Genomic DNA, 27,507 nt, shown 5'->3' with positions numbered 1-27,507 from the left:
TTGTTAAGAAAAATATACAAGGAGAGTTATATAAGAATAATAATTTTTAAAATATGTAAAGCCTATAATTCATTTTTCTGGGCCAATAATTCTAGCCAATCTCACCACATTTGCAGTTGCTTCTAGGTCAGGTTTAAAAGCAGGTCTTTCTTTTTGATCATTAACTTCTCCTTAATTCTATAAGGTAAGCATATCCAGAGCTACTGAATAAGACAAACAATTTAAAACCCCATTTATGTGGCATGTTTAGTAGGTAATTACTGCTTCATATAGTGCCTAGAATTGGTAAAACAGATTTGCTCATCGACCGACAAATATTGTTCGAAAGGAATTCAGTCTGAAAATGCTCTATTGAGGTAGTCAATTATTGGTATAATTTTATAAACTCTATCGTAGTTTGGATTGTTACGGGACAAGGCATATTGTTATTTAATCGAAAATTACTACCTGTTAGGAACGTTATCAAATATCTGCGTATCCACATAGGCAATCAACTAAATTGGGGAAAACACTTGGTACAATGAACGCAAGGTATGATATTGCGCATGACATTTGACAGCTGACCCAGGCGTGTGACGTAGTCAAGAATGCTCGAACCCATTACACAGTATATTGCTAAAGAATTCTTAATAAAGTAATATACTTTGCCCATTATTTGTAAGGATAGTTAACGAGTTTTTTTGATATTGTATCAATTTACCGCGTTTTTTCTTTAGTTAAAGCATTACAGTGTCTTAAAAAGTACATGTGGAGTTTAGTTACTGTTTAGTTTATTATACTGTATAGTAGTTTTTTTGTAAAACTAAAAGTTTTTATTTGCCATTGTATATCTATATCATTATGCAATTTGCATTTCATTTAAATTTTGCAATTAATTATTTATTTTATTATCTTTTATTTAGTGATATTGGCGAATTTTGTAATTTCAATAAATTTTAATTATTAAAAAATAAAGAGGTTTAATTCTTTGTAAGTAGGTATATTTACAAAACCCTTAGAAGGGCTACAATAAAATAACAAACGTTTTCGGAATAATAATTCCATCATCAGGTTAAAAGCAGGTTAACATGCCTGAGCAACCAAGATATTAGGGTAAAACCCTTTACAAAAGTTAAAGCTGCCAAAAAATGTACATATTGTTGTTAAAAATGAAGGATATTTAAGATTTTATTAGATTTAACTTCAGACAACATATAACCATGCCTCACGTGAGTACCAGCGTCCGGAGGGTAGACCTCTTCAAACGGACTTCAGCTGGCAACTGTTAAGTAAGCTTATATATGCTGGCATATAGCTCTTGAATATTGACTTAATTACGAAAAGCTCTAAACGGAAGTGAAACGTCAAGGAAATAGAGCAAACAGAGCCGCAAGTTGCCTGAATGAGACCATAAGAACAATAATGACATACACGGCGGAAACAAGACCTAACACAGAGAGTACAAAAAGGATGTTAGAAACAGCAGAGATGAAAACACTTTGAAAAATTGATGGTAAGACACTAGGGGATAGAGCTAGATGTACAGATATACGACGTAGATGCAAGGTGGAGAACATCAAGAACTGGGTAAGAAATAGAAGAGTTGAATGAGACGATCGTATAAGCCGAATGACACAAAATAGAGTAGTAAAGACGACAAGAGTCGGTTTCCCAATAACAAGACGATAAGTAGAAAGACCACGTAAACGATGGAACGACAACTTACTGGAGGAACATTGAAAAACAGACAGAGTCATGTCTACATAGAAAGAAGAAAAAAAAGAAAATCCAGAACATCAGAAATAAATTTTGGTTAAATCAGTGGTCTAATATAACTTATACCATTAAACACTTTGTACAGTACAATGTTAGCAACATTTACTTGAGAACTTAATAACCGCGTCAAAGAGCACAGGACATAGTAAGTAACAATTTATTGATTACAGTAACAGTAACATTACAATGGAAGTATTCAAGAAAAATCCGGTATTTCTAATGGCTAAGGCACTGAAACTTGCTCACAAGGATGTGTCAAAAAAGACAAATTGGCTATTGGCTTACAGAAAACAATAATCAGTTTGAAGAGAATATTTAGAATTCGGTTGTTTAACATTAATGTGGTCATTAAAGCAAATATGAAAAATTTGCAATATACAGATATATACAAAAGCACAATGATAGTAAAGTAACAATGTAAAGTATGTAGATTATCACCTAATAATAGTATATGAATAACTTACTTAATTTGTTCATAGAGCAGGGTTGGTTCTGTTGTTTTCTTCTAAAACATGCTAAAAGCAAGTAAATGTTTAGAATAAGGAATTTCCATGGCATTTAAAATTTGTTAGTTAAATTGATTTATTATTTATGGTTATCTACTCAACGTAGTAGTAGTTAAGAAATAGATCAACAAAAAGCAAAAAGTATTGAAAGTAAAAATTATTAAAAATATACCACTTTCTCTCTCACTGCAGCGTATTTGAGACTTTTGTGGAAGTGTCCTTGATTTCTGCCAATTTGCGGTAGCTAAAATAACATACAGAATATTTTACGTTATTTATTAAAAATGTTTTTAACGTATTAATAAAATATAAATATTATATATTATTTTTTTTATTTTTTGGTATTTTCATTAGATTAAGAACGTGTAAACTTCCTGTTCTAAATTCTTTACCCTTTTTTGTTGTCTATGCCAATAAGCCACATCAGTCCTTAAACATAATTCAGGCCACTGGTCAAATTCCGCCTAATTTGTGTACCAGAGTAATGACAAATTAGACATTTCGCAATCACGCTATCCAGTAAAGCCGCCGCGCCGCAGAGACTTGGACCATTTTATATTTCATACATAATGGCATCGAGAAGTCTTTCAAACTAATAAAAAGTTTCGATGATATCTTACATACACTTTGTTTTATTACAATTTAAAGATATGTTAAAATATGTATAGGACCCTGATTGAAATTATTAAGACCAATATTTGGCACTGAAACAGAGTCCACGACCGAGGTCTCCTCTTTATTCGTTGGCTTCTGTTCTTGTTTCTGTGTGCTTTATAGTTTACGTGTATACATAAAAGAGTTACATGTTTATGAAGCCTCTTCTGTACAATCCATTTTTTCGTTTGTCTTCTTGTTTACTTTATTCTTACTAGTAGAAAATGTGCCTATACTATGCCAAGGATATAATACCTCAAAGATCGCCAGCTGTATTAAGCAATAGTACTACGAGCGTTCCGTAAGGTTTATTCCTTGTAGAAAAAATCCCTTGACGAAAAATCCAGAAATGTGTCGTCAAGTCTAAAACATTTTCTTCTTCTTCAAGTGCCATCTTCGTTCCGAAGGTTGGCGATCATCAGGGCTATACGTATTTTCGAAACTGCTGACCGAAACAATTCGTTGTGCTACAGCTATACCATTCCCGTAGATTCTTTAGCCAGGAGTTTCGTCTTCTTCCTATGGACCTTTTTCCTGCTATTTTCCCTTGCATAATTATTCGAAGCAGTTCATATCTTTCGCCTCTTGTAATGTGTCCCAAGTATTGCAGTTTTCGTTTTTTGATCGTAAATATGACTTCCTTTTCTTTATTCATTCTTCTCAAGACCTCGACATTTGTTATGTTCTCGGTCCGTGATATTCTCAGGATTCTGCGATACATCCACAGTTCAAATGCCTCTAATTTTTTGGTATCAATCTTTTTTAACGTCCATGACTCCATTCCGTAGAACAGCACAGAAAGTACGTAACATCTCATCAGGCGAAATTTCATTTCAAGGCTCAAATCTCTTCCGCAGAACACTCTCTTCATTTTAGTGAATATGGATCTAGCTTTTTCTATTCTTATTTTGATTTCTGCTGAGCTATCGTTGTCTTCATTTATAAAAGTGCCTAAATATTTGTATTTGCTAACTCGATCGATAATTTCATTGTGTAAATATAAATTTTGGACATTTTGTGTTGATTTCGATATTACCATAAATTTAGTTTTCTTTATGTTCAAAGATAGTCCATATTCTTCGCTGCAGTCTGCTATCTTATTCACCAATGTCTGTAGCTCTTCAAGTGTTTCTGCGATCAGAACGGTGTCGTCGGCAAATCTCAGATTGTTTAATCTAACACCATTTCTTTTAATACCTACAAATTGCTCAGAGAGTGTACTATTCATTACGTCTTCGGAATAGAGATTAAACAGGGTTGGTGACAGTATACACCCTTGTCTCACACCTCTAAAACATCACAAAATGTATATGAAATCAGGAAGTTGGCAGTTCGAGAACACTTGTAATTTAGTTTTTGAATACTTGTAATACAGTTAAAATTTAACAAGTATTGTAATATTGTTGCTGTTTCAATAAAAGGGGTTATAAAGAAGTGTAACAGTGGTGACAGCGGTGGGTTAAAATAGATTGTTGGTTATCTGCGGTGGTGATTTCTTCATTTTTTCGAAATGTTAGTTCTTTCAATTTTGGGCGAGATCTAGAAATGCTTTCTGCCGCTTCATAATCCTGGCCTGAGATAAGTGATCCATTTAGCGTTTTGTTGTATGTAATTGGAGAGCCTTTTGCATTTCAACATCTAGTAGTCTATCTATGAATGCCTGTATACCAATTTCTTCTTCCTCTTTGTAAGCAATTCTGCTTGTTCATTGGCGGATTAATACCTCTATGGAATGTTGTCACTTCATCTTTTACGCGGTCCTCTGATACTTCTTCTGCCGATTGGTGACTAATCTCTTGCTATTTTGTCACGGGTCTCCTCCATTCCGGTTATGTGGTTATTTCATTCTTTTGTTTTATTTTGTGTCCATTGATTTATATACTGTACATTACATTTTCTTCTAATGTCTTCACTTCTCTTTCGATCTCCCAGCGTATTTCCTGTAATTCTGCTTAGTACTCTCATATCTGCAGTTTCCAGTAGCCTTTAAAATTGTGGCCATCTCGGGTCTGGTTTCTGAGGTGTATGTCATTATTGGTCTTACACTGGCTTTATAAATTCTTGACTTCATCTCAGTGTTGTGTCTGTTTCACCATATAGTGTTATTAAGGCACCCTGCCAGTCTATTTGCTTTTTGTACTTGATCTCGCACTTCTCAATAGCATCCAGATTTCTATAGCAAGACAGTGTAGTTCCCAGGTATTTTATTTCCATTACCTGTTCAATACTGATGCCATCAATTTCTACTTTACATCTGGTTGGTTCTTTGCTGACTACTATTGTTTTAGTTTTTTGAGATGAGATTGTCATATTTAATTCTTTTGCCCTTATGTTAAATCTGTGGACCAGTCTTTGCAGACTGTCTTCATCTTGGGCTATCAATATTGCGTCGTCTACGTAACAGACTATTTTAATTTCTTTATTTTCCATTCTGTATCCTCTTTCTTTGTTAACGCTTTTGATGATTTCATCTATGATTAAATTGAGGAGCATGGGGCTCAATGAATTCCCTTGTCTTATTCCGCTGCCTATTTCTACAGGTTCTATAAGTTATCCATCTATTCTGACTTCTATTTTGCTGTTTTGGTAGATGTTTTCGATAGTTTTTATAATATTTAGATATATATTCTCTAGAGACAATATTCTCTATTATACACAAGATGGATTACATCTTTGAGTCTTACTCTGTCAAACGCTTTCTTTAGGTCAATCAGACACAGAAATGTTGGTCTACTATACTCTAGTGATTTCTCAGTAATTTGCTTTATAACGAATATTGCATCTGTATACGATCTTCCACTATGAAAACCCTGAAAAAAAACTGATCCTTTGATTTATTAGCACTTTTTTAGACTTTTTTATTGATAGTACAATTTTAAAATTATTGTCAATATTTTAAACACTAACTGAAAATCATCGTTATGTTTTTTAAAGATATTTCCGTAACTGATTTAAATACCTATTGTGATTATAATATTGTCTTTATATTTTATAAAATAAATAACATTTATCAAAATTCCTTTAAAATATTTGCAAATACACCAAAACTTGAACATACCCGAATGTGATGTATCTTTATCCAATAAAGAAGAAGTCAGCACTGGCGCATTTTTGCCTAAAAAACACAAAACTTGATATATTTATTGAAAATAGAAAACCAGATTTATTGTACAGATATACAGAGCGCGGTTAAATTTCTACGAAAAAAATAATAAACCAAGGTGTTCAAGTCGAGCAAAGAAACATGTTGCTCTTTAAGTATTAAATTTTTATCCAATGTCATCGACCTAGAGTCAGATTAGAATTTAAATTTGGAACAATGTAAAACCATATATTGATGTCACAGCTACAATTTTAGTGTTAGCTTCAATTACAAAAGAAGGCACTGAGGACGATCTGATCTAGATCGAAAACGTCACGTTATGGTACTGTATAAATTTTGACGAAACTTTTGAAGTTATACTTCTATACGCGCGCTCCACGTTGGAAATTTGTGTGGGAGTGAATCTATGAAATCATCACATATGTAAGATAATGAGTAAGAGAGAGACAGAAGATATATTTTTTCCCTCTTCCTCTCTCGAATATAAAAATGTTCCTTTTGTATATATAATTTAATATTATATATATTATATAAAGATATATATACACATAATATTATACATATAATAAAATATTTATTAATATTATTATTTATGTGATATGTTTTGTATTATTTATTAAATGTTCATAATTATATTATTCTTTTGTATTTCAAAATAATAATCTCAATAAATCACTGTGTGATTCAGAACTGTCAATTTTGAAATACATTTGTGTCATGTCCTCGGTAGTGTAGTAGTCAGTATCCCCGCCTGTCACGCGTGAGACCGGGGTTCGATTCTCAGTCGGGGAGGACTTTTTTATTAATATTATTACATTATTGTCATTTTTAAATACTTTTGGATATTGCATTTTAATTTGTATTGTATTATTATATGGAATTATGTTGCATTGTATTGTAGTGTATTTTTTTTTGTATATTATTGTCATTTTTAAATACTTATGAATATTGCAGTTTAATTTGTATTGTATTATTATATTAATAACAAAATAAACAATGAATTTTACTACAGAGTATGTGTAAAAAAATTTTGCCTTCAACTCCTTTCATACATATATGAAAATAAAAATATACATTTTCATCAAAATATTGATTCAATCCTTCAATGTTAGTAAGTTGTTATTAATTCTGTTTCTCTTTCTGCTATGTCTTACCTATAGAATTACATATGTAATGATTGTGCAGATTGACTCCCAAATAAATTTGTAACGGCGAATGCGTGTATAGAAGTGTAACTTCCACCGGCAGTCCCACCGGACTGCCACACCCGTTTTTTTTTAAAAAGTTTTAATTATATGTTTTATACCTAAATACAAATGTTTTACTTCTGTATAGTTTTTTAAACGATGGTATACAGCCAACTACTGGGATTTTCCCATTAATTTTTTTTTAAATAATAGGCGCACTAATTCAAGAAAAATATACAGCTATATAACAGTATTTTTAAAAGCGATATAATTTATGGGTGCGTATGGTATTCTCTCTTACTTATTTGACAAAATTAAAATAAAGGTGATCTTCCTTCGAGAATAATTTTAAAAATATTAAGTAAGTTTTTCAGTAAACCTTTAAATTACCTGTAAAAAGTTGTTGATATGATAACGCAGCAGTTTGAGTTTTGTCACTTGGTAAACGTTTTACACTTGAACTTGGTTTTTGCAAAGTGCGAGATTGGTCTCTAAGAGTGCTATGTGCTGTGCCAGGTCTTCCAAAACTCTAAAATTGAACAATAAAATTATCTTCAAGAAAATTCAATTTTAATGAATGTCCGTGCATAAGATAATACAAAAGACAACTCTCACCGAGTCAAGAGCAGATCCCTTCATAATCTCTTTATATAACGCAGCTGATTTGTTATGTTTGGTCAGTTCTGTAAATTGAAGTTGATATAATTCTTTTTTTAATTCGTCTATTTCATCTTGTGCAACTTGTAGTTTTGTAGCCATCTTCTCTGTCAATTCTAGCTTTTCAACAGATGAGAGTGGGCAAGAACATATTTCTAAAAAAGCATTTTGGAAATAAAAGTAAGCTGAACAAAAATTAACTCACCTTTAACATCATACCCACATTTACATTTGGTAGCATCTGAAAATGATAATTAATAGTGTTAGTAAAATATTGAATTACCTTTTATTTTATTAAACATTAATTAAGTATAATTAATCCACAACAACATACTTCTATAAAATACATACAAAAATTAAAAAAAAAATAAAATTAAATAAGAAAAAGATATACTTTTATACGTAAAATATCCAGTTGTTATTAAGTGACTGGAGAGATATTTGAGATACGATAGATGTGAATAGATGAATATCCATCAGAAAAATAGGAGTGGATAATACAGAAGCAGCAGAGACCAGAGAAATAAACAAATAAATAAATTTATTTAGGGTAACGCACCCAGTTATTGACACTTTAAGGAAATGTCCCAAAAAATATTTCCCAGTTTCACAAAAAAAGAATCACAATTTCGGGTACTTTTATTATGGGTTGTGTGATGTTCTACCGTTCTTATCACACATGTGTTTTTAATAATAACGTTGGTATATTTAAACGAAATTGATTTAAATTAAAAAACAGACAAAGTACCAGTTATTGGCACGTTGCCTGAAGTTATTGGCGTTCACATGGCTGCAGTAATTGTCACACGTCTTGCTGCAATTAATGGCATTACTTTCATAGTAATGGAATGAAACAATAAGAGCTCAAATCATTTTAAATAAATGTTTACATTTATTAAATAAAAAAAACTGGAACATAAGCTGAAATGTTTTGAAATAAAAACCTTAACTGAATGAATAAAATTTCATTGAAACTTAAAATAAAAATCTTTATCGCATGAACAGAAAAAAAAGAAACTGCGCATTTCTTTGGCACACTTTCCATAAATAATGAGGTGTGTATAAATCTTTTTTCAGCAGACATTTGTAATGGTACATTCTCATACAGTTCTGGCACTTAAATCCAAAATTTGCTACTGTTGCATTTTTCGTACATATAAAACACAATCCATTATTCATCATCATAAGTGGCTCGACAATCCGTTGTGGATTTTGGCCTGCTCACAAAGAAGTCGCCACTCCAGTCGATTCCTGGCAACTTCCCTCCATTTTCTAACATTTAGAATCTGTAGGTCTTCTTTCACATCATCAATCCATCTCATTCGTGATGGTTCTCTGTTTCTTATGCCCTCTGGTTTTGAAAATGTTAATCTCTTCGTGTATTCGTGATCTGACATCATAGCAATGTGTCCAGCCCATCTTCTTCTTCTTAACATGCCATACACCAAAGTGCGTAGGCGACTATCTCATTACTAGAATTCTGTTCTTGGCGGCGTGACACAGCTCGCCTGTATTGTGTATTCCTGTCCATTCTTTAATATTCCTTAACCAGGATAATTGTTTGCGGCCGGCTCCTCTCCTACCTTCGATCTTCCCTTGTAGGATTAACTGTGGTATTTCATATTTTGCTCCTCTAAATATGTGCCCAAGGTAACCAATCTTGCGTTTTTTAATTAATTCAAAGAGTTCTCTTTCCACGCCGGCTCTATTAAGGACGTCGTCGGACGCCAGCCCATCTAAGTCTCACAATCCCTTATTAAGAATGACATTATCCTTAGTGAGACGCATTGGGATTATGCACATGCCCTCGTTGCTTAGATTTGGTACTTAAACTTGGAGAACTCTGCTGGGTTGATATGATAGATTTTTTGGTCATCGGAGCTTCGTTTTCACTTCGTTGCACTCACTTCTTTTCTTGCCATTATTACAATATAAAACACACATATATAGTTACAAAAATATTAACAACTTGTAAGCACAGTTAAATGAACATTGAAAGCAAACAAACAAAAATGCCAAGCGTCTGTTATTTTCGGAACGTACAATAGAAGTTTGCCAAAGGTACCTGGGTAGCACTGGTATAGACTACCATATTAGGTACTTGGGTATAGACATTACGGTTAAAAAAAGTCATCTTTTTGATAAATTTATGAATATCAAGGAGCATTAAATCAGCTCAGGAATGATTTGGGTACAGATCCAGTTTTGGCTTATCCCAGAGCTAGTTTTAATTTTATATTAGATACAGATGCGGTCAATGTAGGAAATGCAGGGGTCTAATCTGAGTAGATAATCGCATATTTTTGGACCTTCTCTAAAACTGTAAAGAAATATTGTGCTACCAGAGAACAACTGGAAACTGTAAATATATGACCACTAATTTATTAGAAACCAATCACTTAAAATAAATTCTATACAAAACAAAAATATCGGAGGAGAAAATGAGATAGGAATCGATTTACAAATTAGTCTTTATATAAAGAAGAAAGTCCGAAGAAAATGATTATTTTTCGCACCTTTTAAAACAAGTAAATAAACCAGAAAACCAGTGTCAAATAAATTGTCTTTTATAATAATTAATAAATTAAGTCAAATGAAAATTATGAAACTCAATATAAAACCAACGCACCGGAATATTTTCTCAAAAAATTTTTGCAGGCAACTTGACACTGATGAAGTAAAACCATGTAAGCACATATAACTACAAATAATAGAACAATTTTATCAAAAAATATAAAAAAAATAAATGATTATAATCTATTAAAAGGATAATTTTTCGACTGTTCTAACAACCATTCAAATTTCGTCATTTTGTGTCATGTGGAACAATTTCACCCAATCATGTTAACATTAGACTGATAATTGCATTCAGTTCAATTTTCAATCCCTATGACAACACGATCGAGTTTGACAACTTCATCCAAATAAATTTCAAAATGCTTTAATCTAATGTTAGCTTAAATTTTAATAATTTTACTTTCACTAACTGTACTTTTAATAAATAAATGTTTCGTTATGTTGAGTTATGATTTTTTTTTCGAAAAATTATCCGCCGAATATCCCTCGGACATTGATGAATGCCTCATAATTTCATGACAAATTTCTCAAGCTCGTTGCTTGGTAACAGCACGAAGCCGAAGGCTGAGTGCTGTTACCAAGGAACGAGCTTTCGATTGTCATGAAATTATCTCGTCTGTTATCAATGTCCTAGGGATATTACTACTGATAATAAATATAGTAACCGTTTATATAATTTTTGATTATTATAACTGTCAATTGGAGTGACTTAATACATTTTTGAAATAAAACTGTTTGCAGTTTTGGAATGAAAACACCTAAGAATTTTATATACCCCTTAAAAGTTTAGTTTCTATCTCTAGTTTATATAGTCAAAGTGCCATAACGTTATAAATTTTAGTTTAAGATTCTTTTTGGAAAAAAATTTTGGTATATCAAGTCACACCGTGGGTTGAGACCGTGCGGAACCAAATTGAACACGTAATTATCGACGCTAGACATGAAAGTAATGTGCTGGATGTAAAAAGCCTTAGGGGAGCCAATGAAGATACATACCATCACCTAGTAAGAGCAAAAATCAGGTTGAGAATATCTTCAGAGAAACCTAAGGCTAACGAAGCATTGCCTATGACATTGACATTGTGGGAAACACAGTCATCAGTGTGAAGGAGACTTAATAAATTGGAAGTGGAGGTCAAGAAAACTGGTTTAAGAGCAAACAAAGAGAAAACCAAATACATGTGCATCAACAGACAAAAGGGACGAGATAGAATAGGGCAAAATGTTTCAATAGACCTATATAGCTTTGAAAGAGTGGAGAGTTTTAAATATCTCGGACCAACAATTACTACAGATAACGATATTGCGGAAGAGATTAAAGGAAGAATTCGGGCAGCAAACAGATGTATGTACAGCCTCAACAATACTATTAAATCTAAAAGCCTAACACGAACATCAAAGATTAGAATATATAAAACGGTGATGAGACTGGTGCTCATGTATGGGTGTGAGACGTGGACCCTGACCAAAGAAATTGAAAGAAAACTTAGATTTTTTGAGAGGAAAATCCTCAGAAGAATCTTTGGGCCTTACCACGACCTTAATAGCAACCAATACCGAATGAGAACAAATGCTGCGGTCAATGTATAGAGCGAGCGATATAGTCCAAGAGAAAAAATCCCAACGTCTAAGATGGGCTGGCCATGTCCATAGACTCCCTAATAACTGCCTTGCCAAGTTAATATGGGAGGAAGCTCTCACAGAAAGAAGGCCCTTAAGACGTTCACGAATGCGATGGGGAGACAATATATGGTCAGATCTAAGAACAATGAAGCTGCCCACTGACCCAACTATTATGGACGACCGTTTAAGATGGAAGCAAGTTGTGCAGTCAGCCAAAACCCAACCCGGGTTTTAGTGTTACGAGAAGAAAAAGAAGAAGATGATTCTATATTTTGGATACAAATAAAGTGTAATGCTTCAAATCGTATCAAAAAATACCGGCGTATTAAGTTACCCCCATTGACGGAACTTGCAGAAAATGCAATGACGTGATATCTTTAAGAGTGTTTCCCGTAGATTGCCCTTATTTTTTGTGTGTTATAAACCGGTCATGATGCAGCTATTCGTTTATTGTACATCTTGCATTATTTCATGACACCCATTCCAGAATTCTAGAATCCTGTACCAGTTTGGACAGGTTTAGAGGATCGCTACCATAGATTTTTGAAGTCGCGTAGTCTCCAAAAGTGTTTTTTGCCTACGATCTCTACTATATCGCCCATTTTATTTAATTATTTTCATTGATGCTATGGTCTGATTTGATCCTTGACCTTCCTATGCTGATTCTTCCATTTGGTCTTATTCTGTGCAGCTTGATGCCAGTTGAAAACACTGAGCTTTCTGGCATCTACATCACAACTTCATCTCAACCTTAACCTACCTCTTCGTCTAGTTCCCTCGGTTTTCGCCAATAAAATAAGTGCATTTAAAAATTTTAAATTTTTTATGGCTCGACGTCTTGTCCACCGCAGACCTCTAGATTTTATTACAGTGTTTTTGAATTAGTAAAATTGTTAATTCATTGGTTTAGGAGTGTTTATTTTTCTTTTGTCATTTTCAGTCATTTTAATACTACACTACAGTAGTAGTGAACTAGTGAGTGAACTAGAAGTGACTAGTGAGTGTAGTAGTGTCTGGGGGCTCGGGAGACTGTGACCTCGGAAGCCCTGAAGAAGACATCAGAGAGAATGTCGAAAGCTCGGCAAAATGGATATCGACGCGGTTCAACCCGGAAGACTGGTGAGTTTAATATTAATTTTTATAACAGTATTAATCTTAGCTCTAAGTTTAATATATATATATATATATATATATATATATATATATAGATATATTGATGTTGTATTTTATTGAAAATATAAACATGTATTCGAAATCTAAGAATAATAAAAGCAAAATACATTTATAGTCAGTTATTAATGTTTACTCACAAGTAAATACACACCTTCCGTTAATTTTTCTTCTTCTTCTTTTTTTCTTAGATCATCACAAATACAAGAGTCGTTCACTAAAATTTAAAACGTTTATACATATTTAATATTCTTGGACTATTAAATGAACAAAACAAATACTTGAACACTAGCAATACTAAGCAATACTTGACGCACTAAATCATTGTAAAATCACAAATGAAAAACAAATACTAATATTATCAGATTCATTAAGTTCTTTACAGACCATTAAACATGTTTATCCTACACACATCAATATATTCCTAATTAAAGACGCGTTGCAACAGCTCCAATTTTCTGGGAAAACCATATCATTTATGTGGATCCCATCACATGTCGGAATCACTGGTAATAAGCTAGCAGACAAAACAGCGTTTGAAGCTATAAACAATGTGAAGATTCCGACTACAACAGGTAAATCTGGCAAGAAATATGGGATCTTAAAAGCATCAAATCAGACGTATGTTCAAAAAATCTTCCTATACCACCAAAAAGAAAAGACCAGGTAATTATCAGCAGACTCCGGCTTGGGCATACACGACTTACGCACGGCTACATTATCTCCAAAGTACCACCACCAATGTGCTAAACATGCCAAACACCTTTCACAGTCAACCATATAATAATAGAATGTCCAGAGTACACCTCAGCCAAGGCGATGTTCAAGATACCCAACGGCCTGAAAGAAGCACTGGCTAAAAAATTCAATGAAGGTCTGTCTTTTTTAAATTTTTTTTATATTATATATTGTAAACTCTTTAATAAATTATGATTTAATTTTTGTTACATGTACTATATACATGTACATTGTAACATATTGTTGTAAGTCATGACTTCTAAAATGAATCTTATTTTCTCTATTTGTATCATAAACCTACCTCTAATAACCCTAGTGGTTGATGCGGATAAATTAAATAAAAAAAAAATTTTAATTTAAGAATATGTTTTACTAACTTTTGTACTTAATATTTCACTACAATTTTAATTAAAATTTTAAATCTGTACAAATGTAAGTTGGAAATATAACCAATAAAATAAGTTTTCTTTTACTTACTGTAATATATTAACATTGTTTTTATATCCTTATTACATCGACCACTAACGTAATACTTACTTACAAACAATAATTAAATATATTATTTTTTTTGTACAATGAAGTGAGGTCAAATTAACTACCTTCAAACGTTTCCCTTTTTGCGACTTCGCGCTTCCCAACCTTCTTAGTTTCATTTTCCCATTGACTTTGTAAGTTTTCTTTAGTAGCATAGGCTGCTTGATCGACGTATATAGCTTTAGATTCTGTTGTATCATCTAAAGGCAGTTCGCTTGCAATTGGAGCAGCAGTTTCAGAAAACTGTTCAGTATCTTGTAGAATCTCGAAACCAAAAGTATCTTCCGTAGTTTGTCCAGTGGGAATTTTTGCACTGAGTGACATTTCTGTATATTGATCCGGAATTTGATCTTCATTCTGTTTAAAATAATGGTTTTTATCATAACAGTTTTATTTTAACTTATCTGAAAAATTAAAGGCAAATATCGAGCACAATTTTAATAATCAAATCTTGCCCAAGTACTTTCGCTTTCTACAGCATCATCAGGGGCATTTCGTCAAATTTGGGCTATCCAGCAAGCGCAGAATGTAATAAACATGAAATTAAACATAAATTGTACATAACACGACACTAAAACAAGGACAAACAGTTTAAAATTATTTAAAAATTTCTACGCTACATTCTTGTCGGCAACAGGAGAGAGACGCTACATTCTCTGAGACATACCACTGAGAGAGTGGTTTGGTTGTAGCTCAAGACAATTGTTCAGAGCAGCTGCCTCGAAGGTCAGAATAGCCATGATGATTGCCAACCTTCGTCGCGGAAATGGCACTTAAAGAAGAAGAACTTTTCAAATAGTCTAACAAATAATATTATTACATATTTTCATTTCATAATGATTCTCACAGGTATAAGAATTTTGTTCATAAATAGTTTTAGTGTTTTAATGTTGAGGCAAGAAAACTTCCAGACTAATGTAATGTTTAGTTCCTTTTACAATCTTTTTAAACATTTTTTAAGTTTTATATTTTTTATATTGACTGACATTATTTCTGACATTAAATTGAACAATAAAAGCATTTTGTTTTTATTTTAAGCAAGTGAAAGCATTATTTTGTATTTTTTATGTAACAATAAAGTTGTACTTCTGTCTACTGTTTTTGTCATTTATGTCAGCACACGGCCTATCAATGTATTTAACATTATTTCGTTCATAATATAATGCAATATTATGAAATATGACAAGAAAGTTAGACTACCATCGACCGAATTTGATATAGACCAATATCTGCCCGAACCATTTAGTAATATAACGGCATATTTGGACAAGGGTAAGATAAATTATTTTTTTTGTAAAAAATATTATCATTTTATTACTTTTAAAACATCTAACATTCAATACATGATCTACGGTATTAGTTTAAACATTTTCAGAATTATATACTTAATGCACAGGCGTTATGTTATAGGGCATTTTCTTAAAAATTCTAGTCACGCAAAACTTTAAATGTGATTTCTCAACATTTTCTTTTTTGAGTTGTGCCTATACTTTACTAAGGGTACGATTTATAGTTTGCTAAAATTTAAATTACTTACTACTTCCCTGGGTTGAAAACTTGGTTCGGATTTCTCTGTCTCATTTAGAAGTTTTGAAAGTAATGGAATCGGGCATTTACATTTTGATGACTGTTTCGGAATACATATCGCACATTTTTCATGACAATATTCACTTATTTTTTTGTCTCTTTCGTCAGTAAAATCTAAATAACATATTAATGTTAATTTAAAATTTGAATTGAAAGAATTATAAGTAGACTTCGGCAAATATGCATATTGCACATTTTGCATATTGTGCATATTTTATGCAAATATTTCATATTTTGGCATATTTGTATAAAAGTTTGCATAAAGTGCATAAAAGTTCAGATTTTTATACTGTATTTGAAAATTTTTAAACATACCAATTTATTTCAATTCTTGTATAAAATTTTGTAGTCATTTTAATCAAGAAATGATCTAAGTACGTAATCTCTATAGGTACAAAACATTTACAATTTCAAAGGATATCAATTTAAGTAGCCCTCATCATTCTTAGAAAGTCTCGGTCACTGAGGCATTCAGTTATTGGATAATCGCTAAGGGTTCGCTCATTTGCATTTTATGATCTAATCCCCAAATCTATCTACAATTTATTGTATCTTAACAGCAGGTAAACGGCTAATAGTTTTGTTCCTAATTTAGGGATTTTCCAAAATCTCCCAGTTTATTGAATTAGGTACCTAAACATTTCTAATTTGATGCTCAGATTTGTAAATCATTTTTGTTTTGATATTCAAAGCGTAAACACTCGTTGTGCGTAACAAAAAGGAAGATTGTGATTTTATAATGCCTAAAACAACCAGTGCTTCAACTTGGATTAAACCTTATAAAGAGCTGTCTATGGATATGGGAAAAATCTACTGTTCAGTCTGTGGCAAAATTGTAAGTATCTAATATTTTCTATTAAATATTGATTATTTCATACATTCAGGGTGTTTCCAAATGACACTTACAACGTTTGACTGTAGATACTTCTCGAAAAATTGAACAAAACGATATAGTTAATGAGGGGTCAAACTAATTTACTTTTCGAGATACAGGGTGTTAAAATTAAAAAAAATTAAATTCTTTTAGTTAATAACAACAATAACTTTAAAACCAATAAACGTATTTACTTGAAATTTAGTACTCGTAGGTTGTTTTTAAATGAAAAATAGCTTCCTTTAGTGAGAAAAAATTGTCCATGGTACAATACAATGGTGTGTATTTAGAAAAATTTTTCACCTTTACTTTTTTTTATGAAGTCAGCTATTCTAAAACACAATTATTTTTATTGTAATTGAATTAACAAAAAAAAAACTTTTGTTGAATTTTAAAATAAGTTATATGATGTACTAATGGTTAGTAACAAAAACTAATTTGTGGATTAATACTGCATTTAAAACACTTAGCCAATTTTTTTTTTTTTTAAACCAGTTATTTGATTAACCAAAAACACCTTGTATATTTTTATATTTTAAAGGTTGGGTTAAAATAAAGGTTTTTATTTTTATTTATAGATAGCATGTGAGAAGAAATTTCAGATAGACCAACATGTGAGAACTGCTTCACACATTGCAAAAAAAGGAAAAATAGGAGGAAAACATCAAACTTTAATGGCTAAATGTTTCCAATCTACTTCAAAGAAATTAGATGAGCAAGAAACTTTTAATGAAGACTTGTGTCGCGCATTAGTGTCTGCAAACATACCGCTTTCAAAATTAGCAAATGTAAATTTTAGTTCGTTTCTAAAAAAATATTGCAAACTTAATTTTCCAAGTGATCGGTCTGTAAGAAGAAATAATGTGAACGGGCTATAATCGTCGGTGTTAATTAATATTAAGGAAGAAATTGCAGATAATTATTTTTACATATCTGTAGACGAAACCACTGATTCCTCAGGAAAGTATATTGCTCATTTATTGATTGGTGTTCTTAAAGAAGATACCTTACCAAAATCTCATCTTATTTCATGCCAGCAAGTTGAGAAAACAAATGCTTTAACAATTTCGCGTTTTATACAAGAAACATTAGCAACTTTTTTTCTTTCGACAACTATTTCTTCTAATAAATTACTGCTTATTTTATCGGATGCTGCTTATATGGTGAAAGCAGGACAAAATTTAAAAATATTTTTCCCAGATTTAATACATGTTACTTGTGTAGCGCATGGATTAAACAGAGTTGCAGAGGAAATACGAAAAAAGTTTCCTCTTGTAAATACCATGATATCCAGTGTCAAAAAAGTATTTCTTAAATCTCCTATAAGAATTCAACTTTATAAAGAAATGCTACCTAACATTCCTCTTCCACTACAACCTATTTTAACGCGATGGGGAACATGGTTAGAAGCAGCTAATTTTTATGCAGATCATTTTGTTAAAATAAAGAACATAATTGATACGTTAACAGATGAAAGTTCCCAATCTCTTTTGGATTCTAAACAAACTTTTCAGAGTAACTTGCTTCAACAAGAACTTTCATTTATAAAATCAAATTTTAGTTTTGTTCAAAAAACAATTACTCAGTTAGAATCACCAAAACTGTCATTGTTCGAAAGTACAGCATTAATAAAAGCATTTGCGTCATGTTGTCGGAACGTTAGAGGTAATATTGGAAAAGATATTTTAAAAAAATTTGAAGCTACTATGGAAAAAAATAAAGGTTACCATATTCTTTCTGAAGTAGTCAGTGTTCTAGCTGGAAATATTTCGGAAACAATTAATTTAGAACCAAATGTTTTGGTTAGTTTGAAAAATGCTCCCGTTACATCAGTTGATGTTGAACGAAGTTTTTCCATATATAAATATATGTACTCAGACAGAAGCCACAAGTTTTTGTTAGAAAATTTTGAACACCACTTGGTCATTTATTGTTACCATAATTCTAAATAAGTTTATTCATACTTAAAAATGATGTAGTTACTTAAAATAAATGTAAATCTTAATGAATAGTAGGAAATATTTAGTTATGTACACTTTTTTTTTAAATAAAATTGTTACTATTTTACGATTTTTTTTATTTATTTGTATGCATATTTTGTAAAATATTTGCATATTTTCGGGTAAACACGTGCATATTTATGCGCATATTTTCTACATTTTTATTTGCATATTTGCCGAAGTCTAATTATAAGACTAATAGTTAAATAGTTTGAGTGAACACAAAACGAAATGGCACCAATCACAAAAGGTTCTCTCCCGTTTTATACTAATGGGCTAAAAATACAAGAGGGAGTAGAAATGAGGTTACTGCCCATAGCACCAGAATATCAGCATACCAGAATATATATATATATATATATATATATATATATATATATATATATATATCCCTCAGAAATACTCTTACAATCTTTTAAGCATAATTTCTACCAATTGATTTTTATGATCAAGTACCTGAAACAACACGTCAAAACCAACCAGAATATTGATTACTTCAGACAGTTCAGCGATACTGAAGATTCTGAAATCTACCCCCTGTAAGATAATAACTAGAAACAAATCGCAACCCTTAAGCAACTTGTAAGGCGCAAAGTAAATTTGCTGTGTGTGTCAGGACATAAAGGAATTGTTGGTTATGCAATTGCTGATAGTCTTACTAAAGATGGAGCAAATACTTCTTTGACCAGGCCAGAGCCATTCTGCTGTATACCAAAAACCCCCATCTGGTTTCCAACTTATTAATGCGTCCAAAACATGCAAACTGATAAATGATATCGTTACTTATAAACTTTTAAGAGTTAATATAAACTTTAAAATTACCACTAGTATAGATTTTAATAGGTACATACCAATAGATGTACATTTTTTACACTTTGGAATTTTATTTGGATTGTAAGATTTACAGTCTTTATGGCAAATTCTGTCTTCGTACGGCTTATCATTGAAAGCACCCATTAGTTTGGTAGAAGCTTGGATGAATCTTACCATGCTATCCATCATACATTTCCATGCTTGTAGTTCGTTTATTTCACAAGGAGTGCAAGATGTTTCAGCCATACGGAAAATTCTTAAAATTTTTAATACGAAAAATTTTGATTCTATGTAAACATTTCATATTTTGAAATCGGTATATGTCATATAATTAGTACCTCATATTTATGTCAAATATAAACAAATGTTTAAATATTTTTTGAAATATCTATGAATAATTCAATGTCACTAGTAAAATACTCTTTTTATGATTTCCTTCTTACTAAAGTGACATAATTTTCATTCTGTGAGCATATCTTGTAAAGAAGAGCAAAATATTCCACTGTCGATTCTCACATAAAAGACCAATTTGATGGTATAAACAAACGCGAAGGGATATAATTACCAAAATCAATTGAAATTTGTCCAAAAATGATTAACGTAGTAGAAGAATATTTCGTCAACTATTTATAGATAAGAGGCCAGCTACCACAGAACAATACAAGAAAACTGCATAATACATATACCGAATCTGATATATTTAAACAAGAAAATATAACAAATATGTTAAAAATAAATACCAAATATAAAAGCAGCAAGGTTAATCGCCATTTCGATCAAATTCCTAAAACCATTTGAAAATGTACAATCCTAAATAGTTACTAAATTAACTAGTTCTATTACATATATAGTATTGCTATTATAGACGTAAAATAAAATTTATACGTAAACTGACAATTTATACGAATTAAATCAAAGCTTTGTGGATGGCTATGGCTATATAACCATCCGTCTAAGCCACAAAAAACAATCAAAACGTTAAGTCAAATGTCTTCTTCTTCTTATTTTTATATAGACATGACTCTGTCTGTTTTTCAATGTGCCTTCAGTAAGTTGTCATTCCATTGTTTTCGTGGTCTTCCTACTGATCGTCTTCCTATTGGGGAACCGTCTCTTGTCGTCTTTACTACTCTATTTGTTGTCGTTCGGCTTATATGATCGTTCCATTCTACTCTTCTATTTCTTACCCAGTTCTTGATGTTCTCCACTTTGCATCTACGTCTTATATCTGTACTTCTAGCTCTGTCCCATAGTGTCTTACCATAAATTTTTTCAAGTGTTTTCATCTCTGCTGTTTCTAACATCCTTTTTGTCCCCTCTGTAGCAGGATTTGATTCTGTCGCGTATCTTATTATTGGTATGATGACTGTTTTGTAAATCCTGCCTTTCGTTTCTTTCCCGATATTTTTATTTCTCCAGATTGTTTTATTTAGGCAGCCTGAGGCTTTGTTTGGTCTATTCACTTGATCTTCCACTTCGCTTTCGAGCTTTTCGTAGCTAGATAATGTGATGCCCAGATATTTAAACTCCATCACTTGTTCTATCATCTGACCTTCCAGCTTCACTTAACATCTTAGTAAATTTGTGTTGTAACCATGCATTTTGTCTTTTTTGGGGAAATTAACATGTTAAATTTTCTGGCGGTTATATTAAATTGGTGCAGCATACGTTGTAAATCAGGTTTGTCCAACTGGCGGCCCGCGGGCCGCATCCGGGCGCGAGGCTATTTGTTGTGACCCACGTAAGATTTTCTAAAAGCATATATTTTCTTTAAATGCTGCCACTGTGAAAAAAGATTTTTTAATTTATTTTATATTTTATGGCTTAGCAGTGTTTTTACATCACAAGTACTGTACCGCGTGCCGCTTCGCGGACGTGTAACGAACACAATCATCCTCCACCACTATGAGAACTGCACTGATTACTGCGCATCACAGTTCACGCAGGCCACATCTCCCACTGCTTACCATCCGTCGCCAGTCGCCATGCCATCGTGCCAGTGTGCTACTGACACGAAGGCTAGTCGGCTAATCTATTACGTTGCTAGTGAACAGTGAACTTGATTAATTCTTTGTCTTGATTCCTCTTATACAATAATGAGTGTAAAACCAGTAAAACGGAAAATTGATAGTAAGAACAGAATTTACAAAGAAAGTTGGGAGAGTGATTACTTGATTGCTAACAATAATGGAAAGTTGCAGTGCTTAGTGTGCATGAATGTCGTTTCAGTGCCTAAAGAATATAATGTGAGAAGACATTACACAACAGTGCATGAAAATAAGTATGCTACGTACACAAATGAAAGTCGGCGTGCCCTAGTTGCAGATTTGAAGAAAAAGCTTAAACAGCAAACTGGGATGTTCAGTAAAATATAACACTCTCAAACGCATTCTTTGCATGCATCTTATGCCGTGTCGCTTGTGCTGGCAAAGGCAAAAAAACTTTCACTGATAACAATTTCATAAAAAAAATGTGCTGTTGAAATGGCCAAAGCTTTCGGTGATTCTAAAATGGCGGAGAAATTTGAATCAGTGTCACTTTCACATCAAACCATACAAAGAAGGATTGTTGCTATGGGTGAGCAAGTAGAAAAATCTATGCTTAGCCTGGTTAAGAAAAGTTCATATTTCTCACTTTGTTTGGATGAAAGCACTGATCAAACCGATGTTAGTCAGCTGTTAATATTTGTGGGCACTACTTTTGATGATTTTACCAGTAAAGAGGAGTTATTTGATATATGTCCTCTTTATGGAACAACAAAAGGAACAGACATCTATGAGGCTGTGAAGAAAACAGTTGACAGAATTGGAGGCTTTGATAAATGTTCAGCCATAGCAACAGACATCATCAATGACAGGTAAAAAAATTGGATTAGTGGGTCTGCTTCGAGAGAATGGTGTCACTTGCTCAACAATTCATTGTATTATACATCAGGGAGCTTTATGTGGAAAATCAGTCAAGGAAGATCAAGTTTTCCAAACCGTGATTAAGATTATAAATATGATTAGAGGTGGAAATCGATATCTTTTACACAGGCAACTTAAGCAGTTTTTAGTGGAAACATAGGCTGAGTATGGAGAATTGCTAATGTACAACCATGTAAGGTGGCTGAGTGCAGGAAAGTGCATGGAACGATTTTTTGCCATAAGAAAGGAAATCCCTGCATTCCTCAACAAATAAGTTTGATCTGACACAACTGAACTGGAAGAGAAGTGTAAGGATCCAGAATTCTTAAGACAGTTAGCTTTTATAATAGATCTGACTTATTATCTTAACATGTTAAACTTGAGTCTTCAAGGAAGAAACAAGACGGTTTCAGATTTGATCGCAATGATAAACGGATTCCGGAATAAGCTGAACGGGTTTAAACGTGCTTTGGAAAACAACAACCTGACACACTTCCCTAGCTGTCTGCGAATAGCAGAAGAATTCAACGGTAAGGAAAATATTGAGTTTTCATCCTACATTTCACAAATTGAACAAGTTATTAATGAATTCAATACAAGATTTGAAGAAATTGAAAGTCTCAAAAGCAGTGTACTACTTTATAATAACCCTCTTGGAGTAACCATTGATGATCAACCACTCAACTTACAGCTTGAGTTATGTGATCTTCAAGCAGACATGTTCCTAATCACCAGACAAGAAAAGGGATTTTCCGTTTATAAAAAAATGTAGTTGTTGAGCAATAAAAGAAATAATACTCTTTTTTGTTTTAATTATTTTTATACCTCACTTTATTTTGTTATTACTTGTAACAAAATTATTATAGGGCCCGCGACAACATCAAAGGTTTTAGTTTTGGCCCTTGAGGCATTGCAAGTTGGACACCCCTGTTGTAAATCATCACTTTGATAGAGTAGTATTGCGTCGTCCGCATAGCAGATTATTTTAAGTTGTTTTTCTCCCATTTGGTATCCTTTTTTAGTTCTTACTTTTTTTATTATTTCATCCATAATCAGGTTGAACAATAAGGGACTCAATGAATATCCCTGTCTTACTCCATTGCCACCTTCAATAGGATCGGTTAGTTCTTCTTCTACTTTTACTTTTATTGTGTTGTTTTGGTAGATATTTTCGATCGTTTTGATTATTCCTATAGGTGGATGGAAGTGGATAACCTCTTTTTAATTTGACCCGGTCAAATGCCTTTGGATTTCCACGAAACATAGATATGCCGGTTTGTTGTATTCTAATGATTTCTGTTGCACTTGCCTGAAGTATTTCGGGATTATTTTTATTTTACATAATACTAGGTTGTGGTCGCTACCTACATCTGCTGAGTTGATGCATCTTACGTGGAAGTCAAATGTAAGTCATTGAATTAAGAATTGGAAAATGGCTAATATCCCAGCGAAGTCTTTTGGTAATATCTTATTGGGTTTTCAAAACTTCGTATAGATTTATGGAAGTAATGTTTAAATTCTCAGAAACGTACAGATTGTACGTATAAACGTACATCCTAATACTCTCTTTAAAAGGGGAGACAAATCGGGCACGGAAAATTACAGAGGATTAATTTATTAAATTGAAATTAAAACACTAGCAGAAGAACAACAAGGTTTTGGGTCTGAAAGGTCATGCACCGACGCTGTATTGAGGTAAGTGCAAGAGAAATCAATGAAATATAACAAATCGGCAAATCTTTGTTTCGTGGGCCTTAAGACGGCATTTGACCAGGTAAAATTAAAGGACGTTATCCACTCATTATACGCAAGAGAGATATAAAAAGCATTTGGTAAATAATTTTTTAAAAAAGAACTTGGGGTTTTAAAAGAATTAATTTGTTGGACTAAAAATTGCGGTATATTAATTTCATCCACACGTGTATTTAAAATGCGACGAAAATGAAAATACCTTCACTTATTTTATTTTTGTAAAAAAATTGTACTTTATGCAATGTGAAAATTTACATAGACTTGCCAAAGTGAGCAAGCGCAATATAACTTACAGATCTCCATCGCATGCATGTAAATATTAAAAACCTTTTATTCACAAATCTTCGTAAGACTCGTCTGATTCTTGTGGATAATTTTAGAATGAGATAATGAGTTTCTGACTGGCATAACTCGAAACGTTAAGAAACACTGGGAAGTTGGAATATTTTATACTCTCGCTATTTCAATGCAGTTTTTACCTGTTGTTCGGTTTGGCTGAAAATCAAAAACATTAACTCGGTTTTTAAATAAACGGTCTTTTATTTAGTTTACGCACGTTCAACGTAATAAAAAATTAGTGATGTACGGAAGGGCCCTGAGAAGAAAAAAGTCTTCTTTATCTGAAGTTAAAGTAGCTGTCATAGGCGCACCTGGGGTAGGAAAAACTGGTAAGATTATTTTTTGTTGTATATTACATTATAGATAATATATCTTTATAATGTTTCTTGTTTTAAGGTCCAAATTATTAAGTTTTTGATGTAATAATCTAGAATTTCTAACAATTTTATATACTTCCAATTAATTCCAAGAAATCTTTTGGAAATTTTTCGAGTTAGTTGCAATAAACCTCTTTATTAAATAATACTTATCGCTAAAAAAACCAAAAAGGCTAAAGTAGAAATAATTTTGAATCTTTTAAGATAATCATTAATATAGTTCTATTAAATATATTAATAAATTGGCAATATAATTGTTTAACTTATTAAGCTTTATTTATACTTTTAATGCATTTTAAGAATCATCATCATTTTTACATTTTTTCAATATCTAATGATTTTTCATAAAAAAATGGATTTTGAGGATGTATGTCCATGAATACCTTGCAAGCTAAATCTATTCTATGTCAAAGTGTGCTTTTACCTTAACCCACATATTACTGAAACTATTTTTTCTTTTAATTTTACCTTTACTTAAAGGAAATATAAGAAAATGTGTCTAATTTAATCACAAAAAATACTAAACTAATAATTTTTGCATTAGCTTTAAAAATATGTCATGTTATTTTAAAAGGACAGCAGTAAGAAGCAGTATATATAGAAAGTAAAACTTTATTAATACAAACATAATTCCAAAGTATGAAAATCCTTAAAACATTGTTTACGGTGTAATGGTATTTTACATTTTTCGCACAAAAATTGAACCTTTTTTTTGCAGCAAAGTCCGCAACGAGGTTGTTTATCTTGATAAACAACTAAATGGTTCATACCATCATATCTTGAATGTAAGACCGTGTTAGGATTCCGTCTTGTTGGGCAGCGTTTGGTATCTTTTTTGTAGGTTTCCAGAAGGTTGGAAGCTATTTGCCTTCTAAATTCAAGCTGATCAAGGCTTCCTCCGTCTTTTTGGTCCAATTGCCACGCGTTTTGAACAACACCATTTTTTCTCTCTTACAGATATCCGGCAAAGACTAAATGTTTTGGTCACAGCGGTCTACGCCACCCATAAAAGAATTGTATTGCTTTATCATATTTGATTAAGAAACGAAAATGTGTCTCTTCTTATGCGATAACCGTTTGCCTAGGTGATGTGGTTCTACTGAACAAAAGTTAGATGCAATTGTAACGACACTATTGTCATGCCAACGACAAACCACTATTCCTGTGTTTTTATCTAATCTGTACTGACTTAAGTTCCCCTTTCCTTTTTTTTCATAGGTGTTGGAACGAATAGGGGGTATTTACGTGTTCTATTGTCCCTTATTGTACCTGTACCGAAAAGACCGAGTTTTTAACTCATTTAGTAGATGCATGGATAAAAAGAAGTTATCAAAAGAAAGGTAGAATCTCGTTTTTGGCCAGCGTGATTGAAACACATCTGCATAAGACAAAACAACCGACGAACCAAGACCAAAATTTTTGTATGAGACTGGTATTTGCATTGAGTTGCCTTGATATGGTGTAAACCATACAATATAACCTAGACGGAGAGTACCCATCCAAAGCTTATAACCCCAACGAATAGGTTTGTTTCGTATAAATTGTTTCGCTGGGTGCCTTCCAATATATGGTATCATAGCTTCATCTAGGCAATGTTCTTGTTCGAATAAAGCGTGATTTAAAATTTTTTTATACAATGCATCATATAATGGCCGCATTTTAGCAAACTTGTCCATTTTGTCCTAACTATTATTATCACACACATGAAGAATTTTCATTATATGGGAAAATCTATCTCTCGATAGAGTTTTAGCGACATTTTCATTCTGACTAACATCACGATTTTCCCAATACATATATCTTTTTGGTAACACCAGGTCCACTTAAAATAAGCACATCCACAAAACAACCAATTTCATTATCTGTAACATCACTAGTCAATTTTTTTTGTGTCGTGTATCAATTGCCAATTCAAACGAATAGATTGACTGAAAAAATAGCCTGAAGAGCTGTAATGCGATTTTGTTTACGTCCGATTTGGTTTCAGAAACAAAAATTTTACGATTGATCAGGTACACAGAATTACTAATATAATTAAGAAAACATTAGAAGAAAGTCTGTTTTACAATCGTTTTGGACATAGCTTAGGTCTTTGACAAAATATGGTATAAAGGTTTTATTTACAAACTCAAAACCTCAAACTCAATGCCCAAACAATATTCAGAAATTTTGCAGTAATACATATATATAAAGGATATTTCAAAATTAAGCAAGAAGACGTGTACATTGATCTAAACTAAATAAAAGCATGAGTCTCTCAAGGAACTTCGTTTGACTATCTTTTATATACACACGACTTACCTAAACTAGAAAATAATACTATAGCTAATTTTGAGATGATACTGCGATCCTAGT

At 32.2% G+C, this 27,507-nt stretch overlaps 2 protein-coding genes across 4 annotated transcripts in view; one reads left to right on the top strand and one right to left on the bottom strand.

The window, feature by feature from the left end:
- The window catches only part of LOC140447060 (uncharacterized), a 45,061-nt gene extending 24,932 nt beyond the window's left edge, over positions 1-20,129 (bottom strand). The window contains exons 1-11 of one of the 2 annotated variants that reach the window (XM_072539646.1): positions 19,817-20,129; positions 16,042-16,205; positions 14,570-14,861; positions 13,387-13,449; positions 10,492-10,563; positions 8,068-8,103; positions 7,821-8,017; positions 7,596-7,734; positions 5,974-6,030; positions 2,434-2,505; positions 2,220-2,270 (exon numbers count right to left, since the gene is read on the bottom strand). In XM_072539646.1, the coding sequence (XP_072395747.1) occupies positions 2,220-2,270; positions 2,434-2,505; positions 5,974-6,030; positions 7,596-7,734; positions 7,821-8,017; positions 8,068-8,103; positions 10,492-10,563; positions 13,387-13,449; positions 14,570-14,861; positions 16,042-16,205; positions 19,817-20,024 (1,351 nt within the window). In that variant the 5' untranslated portion in view covers positions 20,025-20,129. The remainder of the gene's footprint in view (positions 1-2,219; positions 2,271-2,433; positions 2,506-5,973; positions 6,031-7,595; positions 7,735-7,820; positions 8,018-8,067; positions 8,104-10,491; positions 10,564-13,386; positions 13,450-14,569; positions 14,862-16,041; positions 16,206-19,816) is intronic. The other variant, XM_072539647.1, reaches the window with a different exon arrangement.
- The window catches only part of LOC140447061 (ras-related and estrogen-regulated growth inhibitor), a 110,786-nt gene that overhangs the window by 24,811 nt on the left and 58,468 nt on the right, over positions 1-27,507 (top strand). The window contains exon 1 of one of the 2 annotated variants that reach the window (XM_072539648.1): positions 24,749-25,104. The exons of the other annotated variant lie outside the window; for it this stretch is intronic. Within the exon in view, the coding sequence (XP_072395749.1) occupies positions 25,017-25,104 (88 nt within the window). The 5' untranslated portion in view covers positions 24,749-25,016. Of the gene's footprint in view, positions 1-24,748; positions 25,105-27,507 lie in introns of those variants that run through there. 2 annotated transcript variants of the gene reach the window in all.

The sequence above is a fragment of the Diabrotica undecimpunctata genome, chromosome 7 (genome assembly GCF_040954645.1).
Source record: "Diabrotica undecimpunctata isolate CICGRU chromosome 7, icDiaUnde3, whole genome shotgun sequence".
Classification (NCBI taxonomy): domain Eukaryota; kingdom Metazoa; phylum Arthropoda; class Insecta; order Coleoptera; family Chrysomelidae; genus Diabrotica; species Diabrotica undecimpunctata.
This window is presented reverse-complemented; position numbering and strand designations above follow the sequence as displayed.